At 46.1% G+C, this 8,075-nt stretch overlaps 1 protein-coding gene across 1 annotated transcript; it reads right to left on the reverse strand.

The window, feature by feature from the left end:
- Window positions 1–1,571: 1,571 nt before the first annotated feature.
- On the reverse strand, window positions 1,572–7,544 carry T265_00760 (hypothetical protein; the record flags this gene model as incomplete). Its single annotated transcript, XM_009164609.1, has 7 exons — window positions 1,572–1,974; window positions 4,636–4,789; window positions 4,839–5,045; window positions 5,087–5,252; window positions 5,291–5,363; window positions 7,293–7,339; window positions 7,522–7,544. 7 exons carry the CDS (start codon window positions 7,542–7,544, stop codon window positions 1,760–1,762), a joined length of 885 nt encoding a protein of 294 aa, XP_009162873.1.
- Window positions 7,545–8,075: the final 531 nt, after the last annotated feature.

Raw genomic sequence — 8,075 nt, forward strand, 5'->3', positions numbered from 1 at the left:
ACCTGGCTTAATCTGTTTCGAATTCAACTGATGCCACAATTTCATTATTGTGAAGGCGCTTGTGCCGACGTTACGGTTTCCTTGCCACCGGACTTTGAGTGTGTTGTGCGACCGCATAGACTGCACAGAGCGTGCCTTTTATTGCAGCAACCCTCGCCGATATGGAAGGAGTTCTCAGTCCATTCCGTCCGTTTCTTTTCTGATTATATGACACAGTCGGTTGCGCCAGAGCATGGCTCTTCGGATAAATACACCAGGGCGGAAGTCACCTCGGATCAGCAAAACCCGCAATTGGACGAACTGTTGCATCAAGTATGCACACTGGCCAAGTTACGTAGAGAAAATCAACTGAATGATCTAACGACTGAGTGCGAAATCAGCGACATCGGACAGAGTTTATTTGATGCTCAGTGAGCTGATATGACAAGGCGTACAGAGCGCTTGAAAACCAGCCCTACTATAGGGCAGACCGGATGGCCTCGTCAGTTCCGCGACCGACTGACAAGTGTTGGAGGGACTTCGCACACACCAAAGAACTTCAACTTTAATGATTCGATCAGGCAACATTTTAAGAATCTATGAGCGTATAACTTTTGCTGACGGAAATAAACCACAAATTTGTCCTGTTTCAGTCTTCTCAGACCCGTAGTACTGGATACTGATGAGGGGGTCCTTCTGCAATTACACCTAAGCGATATCCTGGGGGTTATACAAAAACGATAGAGGAAAAAGTGACGACCAGCACGGTGAAATCACAGTATGATAATAGCTCCCTCCTAGCTCGTCCTACTATATGTCATGCTACGCGCTTAGGTGTGCGAAATGCATTTTGGGGATCAGAATAATTATCCTGAAAAGAGTTACCTATAAATATAGTGCTAAATGGAAGCTCTTAACCATGACGGACGCAACGCCCAAAACCAATGGTCGCTACAAATCATCGTCATCACAATTGTCAGCTGTATTAACCGCGTACTCGTCGTACAGTTGTGGTTGTAGTTGCCACAGTTTCGTTCACCGATTATTTGGGGGAGGGGGGGGGTAGGTGGCTACGCTACAAATGGAATAAATGGTCACTCCGTTGTGGCGAAAGACTCACAAATACAACCGACGTAGGTCTCAAAAGCGAGAAGTTTTAGGCAGACAATGTGAAGTTTTTAATTTTTGTTAATGAATTTCACCAATCAACACTGGGCAACGAAAGGGATCTGTGAAGTTATCGAGAACTTTCGTACAACTTTCGGGCAGCTTAATTTTTTCATAAAGCCAACCGACCCATGACCACACAATTCATTTCATTATCAAAGTATTCATCGACTCTGCAAGCGACTTGTGATTCTGTGCCACAGGACTACTAACACTGAACACAGCAACGATCCGTCTACTTGTTTTTTTACTACTTGCATTAGCTCCGCCTCCAGTTATTAGTCAAACCCCTCCACAACTACCATCGACAAGGCTGATCGATATGGATCGCCCAGCAAGGACGGATGTTGTGAGGGTCCAGCTGCTGCTGTAAAAAACTAAGAAACTGGTTCTTCAAAATATGACAAGACTGGTTGTCCACTATGGTGGGAGACCGCTGTAGGTTCAGGTTAAACTGACAATAACACGGTAAAGTTGACTGGCTGTGACTGCTGAGGAACACAAAAGTAACGAAGTCAGCGACGTTGTGAGCCAAAGGTTAAGAAGTGTTCGGTGAAGACAGAAGGACCAGGAGTATATTTTTACAGAGTGCGGTGAAAAAAAACACAGCTGCTCAAATCATTCGCCGTATCATCTCATTGATATTTTCCTCTCGCATTCCCGTTAGCCTGTCCGCTGCTGAACGACAACGTTTTGAGCCTGACAGCCAACTTTTGCTAGGTGGCATTAGCTTGAAGGGCTGCAGAAATCGGAGGACCGCACGGAGCTGAGGGCCAATGGTGACCAATTCATGAACTACGTCTTCTAAACATAATATTCCGTGATGACCTGAAGTAACGAAATAAATAAGTAAATAGACATTTGCTTGGTCAGGCGAGGTTAGCTCAATTATTGTTAAACAAAAATATGGAACCGGAAGCCCCACGAGAGAGTTGAAGGAACTAATTTGCACTTGACTATGTTATAGAATACCCTCGTATCCTGAGATGTTGTTGCTCAGCATCATCATCAGCTGCAGAAACCGCGTACTTGTCGTACAGTGCTCACAGCTGCCACAGGTCACAGCTGCCACAGTTTCATTCCCTGATGAGTTGGGGAGATGAGGTAAGAAGTTGAGCACGAGAGGCGGTAGCTGATATAATTGAGGCGTAAATACAGGGTCATCAGTGAACTTTTAATTGCGGAGATTGGGAGGGGAGCTATGCATTGAAGGCGATAGCTTGAATACACAAGCGCCATTGAGGGCGCAACTGGGCCACGTCTAACAATGTCTAACCAATGATGTACCCCGTGTCAGGGTCCCCACCAAGGGAGACGGCAATGACCAGCTCAACTGAGTTTACCGGTAATGGCTTTCATATTTTGCTGCCAAGTCATTGCTTGGCCTCCCCCGACTCGTTTCCGCATCTCACACGGTTGTGCAAAAAAGAGTCCTTTGAGGAAGTCGGTCGATTGGGGGCGTGGCCAATCCAGCGCAACTTATGAAGTGTGGCCAGTTCATTTATCGTGCCGGCGGGGGGACGAGATGGCTCAGTGGTTAGAGCGTGAATTTACTGACCGGAAGGTCCGTGGTTCGAACCCGACCTCTGCCTCTCAACTCCCCTGTCTAGGCTTGGGTAACCTGGCAGTATCCCAACCCCCGTGCTTCCTTCGGGCTGCATGGCAGCTAGGCGCCGAAACAGTTGAACGATTATTTTTTATTATTATCGTGGGTGAGTTATTTCTTCCGAAAAACATTGGACGTACTTCAGCTTGACTGATTCGGTGTTGCCATCAAACTCGGATAATGCTTGAGTCCGTCAATAGAGCTTTAATTATCATCATCATCAACGACAGGAGCTTTAATTATTGTTGCTCCTATGCTCAGACTCCAAGTAGCCAGGCTGGTCGCTAGTTAGAAGTTCGAAAATCCAGACTGCGAATTTCGGATCGAAACGATAAGTACCGATTGGACATAGAAAAATGAAATGATGCGTCACATTGAAGTGTTTTAGAAAAAAAGCGCTAATTAGTTCCGGGTCTAAGCTCGACATACAGAACAATGGCCTGCGATATCAACCTTGGTCCCCAAATATCACCTGCAAATAAAAATTCGTAAATTCCCAAACTCTTGTTAGATAGAGCAAGCAAAACGCCATAATGAAAACGTCTCTTTGTCCATTACTGTGGTACTATTGCACCTAAAGACTTGAGACATGAGTCTGCATTGTGAATGCATTAATAAAGCACAATATACGTCAGTTTGTCTAGATGAACGGCAAGAACACTGCTTGAGATTCCACCGCACCTTGAAACTTGCCTCGGGGACTGTAACGGCTGGGAGAGTAAAAAGCCAGCTACCAAACACAGGTGAAGAATGATTTGACGTACAGAGACTTGTTGAGGTTACCTGTTTAGTCACAAGTGGCAGGTTACGAAGTATGTCCCGATACCAAATCGGTGATGAGGATGGGTAATCTTAGGAGTGAGGGACAAAGTTCAATCTGGTGTATTTAAAAAATGCTTCGAGAGTCAACATCTGACGTAATTTGGGTGAAGGGAGCAGAAATTGGCACGATAAGGGGAAAGGGAACCAAAGTAGTCACCTGGAAAGCACCTGTGTCATTGAAGTGGTAGGGACTTTTGGCCACTTGGATCTAAGGACGCATACGACATATACTCAGCATGGAGCCATGGAGTGATCGTGGTACGAACAAAAAAAACCTACGCCGTTCTCATCAAATCGGCCATTATGGATAGTTTTTTGAGGGAATGAAGGTTCTTCCAAGTTTCTCGCCCCTTGTATCTTATGTGCGATAGGTCAGGAGTAAAATACACCTTGATATCAGACACACAGCCAAGCACAGGAGGCTGACCGAGTCTCGAATAGCGTTAGTAAAATGTGAGCTGATAAACCCGCAGGTATGCAATATTCCCGTATAATTTGCTCATGAAACGCTAAGCAGCTAACTGAACGGAATGTTCCGGGTGGATGGATAAAATAAATAATAATCGTTCAGCCGTAGCACCCTTTCGGTGCCTAGCTGCCGTTCCACACGAAGGAGGCACGAGGGCTGGGATACTGCCAGGTCGCCCAAGCCAGGGGAAGTCGAGACGCCGAGGTCGGGTTCAAACCACGGACCTATACGACATGATGTTCAGACAGTTTAAACTAACAGAACCTGAAAAGTTGCATCAGATGATCAACATAAATGACCTTACACAAGGCACCTCAAATCAGATGATACCTCTAGATTGCTCAAGAGCCGAATGTTTGCGTCCCTTACCCCTTGACAAACAAAATCGAATTCCGAACATATGAACAGGTTTCGGCCAAAACACTTATGGTGCTGAAATTCGATTCCACACAAGAAGTATTCCCATGAGGTGACGGGACGATAGACGGGAGTGATGAAAGTATCTGCTCGCCTTTTTATATAAAAAATAGATGGCTGCGCAGGTACGTACCGGCAATTTCGCACTACGGAATTAACTGTCATACTGCCTTACCCAATCTGGATTCAATTATTTTGTTGTCGATTGCATGCTTCCGATGGTTGAAAAATGTCCTTCCTCTTTTCGCCAAGAGGTCCCGCACGGTCTGTAGAGTTGGATAGCCCCACGCAACATATGGAGCTACGAGACCCAGTAGCTCAAGCATAGCCTATAGAAGCGCATTTATCGTTGAAGCTCACAAAATCGGAATAACCAACCTGGTTGACCTTAACGAACACGGCTTGGTTGTAAGTATCTAACCGGAGCAGCCGGAAAACAGCGCGACAATCGTCCGACAATTCTTCGTCTTCTCGCTTCAACCGGATGATGACTCCAAGACGGGCAGCATCGGTAGCTACCACTGGACTTTTTCGGATGGCCTGTCGTGAGAGACGCATCTCATCACGAGCCTTTTTGCGAGCGGACTAGAAAATGAGTGGCTCGAGAAAGTCGAAACGTGACATACAGCAATGAAAAAGGCGGGTCGCCGAACCTGGCTTCGTCTAAGCTTTGCTCGCTTACGAAGTTGTTCTGACCGCTCTCTTTGTTCTTTGATTATATCCTTGTTAGCCCGTTTTCGTCGTTTCAGCAAGGTCACGGGCAACGACTTTAACTGTACTTCCGGTTCCGTCCTGCAACCAGCAGTCGAAAAAATGAACAGATTACTTACATAGCGCTAGGAAGTTGACGGATCCGATGAGATGTACGACGAAGTAATGCGTCTAACGGGGCGGCACGTGCAGCTGAAAAACGAAAGAACAACAGATAACACCAAGGAACGGATAAGAAGGAGGGATAGTTAACACAAAACTAACTGGACAGAATTGTTACACGGTATCCCACCGCTGCGTCATAGCTTGTATTTTTTGTCCAGTGCTATTCACGGCTTTTCATTTGGTACATAAATAGAAATTTTCGTGAGCTTTATCGTCGTGTCGCGGCTTTGTGTTAGAAGCGACACGTTGCCCAATTAGAAACTACCGATTGTTTGCCAAGCCCTTCTGAAACGACGTAAATACTTTACTTTATTGTGCAGTAAATGTCAGTATGATCATTTTCACCTCACAGTAGTGCGTAGTTAGTTCGTCAAGCCTCATCAGCTTAAGAACTATGATGACTAGAGTTACCGAAATGACCATGCTTTTGCCTCCAATGTTTGGCTGTCGATTATTTATTGCCTCTGATGACTGTAGCAACTGGGACCAGGGTTAACTCAGTACAAGGTTTGCCGTCAAATGACGTTGCTGTCTTTGATGGGTCAAATGACTGACTGCCAGTCAGCGCCTGGAAAATAAGTGAACCGGTCTTTCACGATCATTACCCTGGAGGATCAACCAACATGGAAAAACATTTTGTTGGGTGTATAATTGTGTGGTTGACGACTTATTTTGCTCAGTTTGATTGTGGCCCCAAACAGGCGATATTAAACTTGATAGTGGCAAACCGCGGTTGTGACTAACCCGCACAACAAGAGTAGTTAGGAAGGAAAACAACTTATTCTCTGGTTCATGGGCGTCTGTGATATTGAAGGTACACGGAGAGTTGCATTATCTGAGGCCATTTGGAACAGCACCGTGGTTAGACAGCCAACAGTACCATCGTAATTTAAGGATTATCTCCAAAAACCCGAAAGAGTCAGTCCTCACACCAATGAGGTAAATTAAAATGAACAGTTCAGTAAACTGAGCCTTCGTCCGGAGACCACACCACCGCACCACAAAACACTCATCGACCGGAGTAAGTTCTCTAGCATTGTCCATGGTACTTTCACTAGGTATAACCCTAAAGTAAGACATGACTAGTTGGATCCACAAATGCCCACAAATGTTAGAACCACGGACCTTCTGTCAGTAAATTCGCGCTTTAACCACTGAGCCATCTCGAGCTCTTTTTGGTATTGCCCTCACTCTAAGGTAAGCAGGAAGACAGCATGCACTGGACTTGCTTGTAAGTGATGTATGATGTGAAGGATGGCCTCTGCGGGCAGATGATGTAGAGCATGTTTAGGTCTCTGATTGCGATGTTCCAGAAGCGCTGCTATGTCGTACCAACTTCATAATGGCCAAGACCACCACGTATGGTTTGATAGAAAGGTGAAAATGAGATTATGAAGAGTGTGGATCTTGTTCGTGCGGTCTGCTCTCCGTCATGGGGTCGCTGTGACCCTCATGAGCTTGACTGGAGATACAGAAAGAATCAACGGTTAATCGATGCCAACTCCGACCGCCCAAAGATTGGTTAAGGCAGCCGGCACATTACCCACTACGGTCGAAGTACTTTTAAAGCCAAAGAGTATGGTGATGCTCAAAAGGCACCTGCTACGCGTAGCTGCACCAAAAATCAGATAGTGATGCCCTATTCCCAGCGTCCTCAATGGATGAGTTGTTTGGACTGGGAAGGGTTCCTCCAGGAAATTCTAACAACTGCTACGTCGCGGTTCAGAATTTAGGGTCAGTGACCAGTGGAACGGTAACCAAACAAGACCCTACATTGAAGAAGGACAAAGAACGCTGATGGATTTCGAAGGCCTTCGCTGCAGGCAACAGCCGAGCTGCGTTTAAACTGATTTGATCAACCGATAAAAAGAAAGCAGGTGTCACTGGAACAATCAGCGAACGGCAATCGACTCCCTCAATCGTACGAAACATCAATCTTGAAGCGCGATAAGGTACCTGGCAAGGATGGTTTGAACCCCGCACTCTTCAAAGGTGGCACAGTCCTGATGAACAGTTAGACAGCCATATTACGGAAGATTAGGAACGAAATCGCTCAGCTGTAACACCTTTTCAGTGCCTAGCTGTTATACCATTCGAAGAAAGCACAAAGGCAGAGATACTGCCAGGTTGCCCAAGTCTAGACAGGGGAAGTCGAGAGGCAGAGGTCAGCTTTCAAACTACAGACCTTCCGGTCAGTAAGTGAGCCATTGTTCGGAGATTGGGGTGCGAATGGTTAGAACGCAACTTTACCAACCAGAGGGTCCGTGGTTCGAACCCGATCTATGTATCCCGACGTCTCGTTTAGTTTGGGCAACTTTGCATTATAACAACCCTCGTACTTCCTTCGGGCAGTTGAACGCCAAAAGAGTGCTACAGCTGAATGATTTATTCTTTATTTGATCATTCAAAAAACGCAAACGATTTTAAATAACCTAAATAACTCTGCCGCAAGGTTTGGCATGAGCTTCACACCTGCAAAGTGTAGTGCTGCTGCAAGACTGGGTTGGATCAAACTTAAAACTCACGCTTCAGGCGAGCCAATTGACGTGGTAGGTAACTTATTCTGGGGGGTTGTATAAGTTCCGGTGGGATGACTGAAGATGAGATTACTTCTCCAATCAGGAAGGCCAGGGCAGCTTTCGCCAAACTCCGATAACTATAGCGCCTGCTTGACGTCACACAGGCTTACGAGAGCACAGTATACGCCGCTGCGATGCGACTCCCACTGCTTTATGGCCT

Source organism: Opisthorchis viverrini, assembly GCF_000715545.1.
Source record: "Opisthorchis viverrini unplaced genomic scaffold opera_v5_7, whole genome shotgun sequence".
Taxonomy (NCBI): Eukaryota; Metazoa; Platyhelminthes; class Trematoda; order Opisthorchiida; family Opisthorchiidae; genus Opisthorchis; species Opisthorchis viverrini.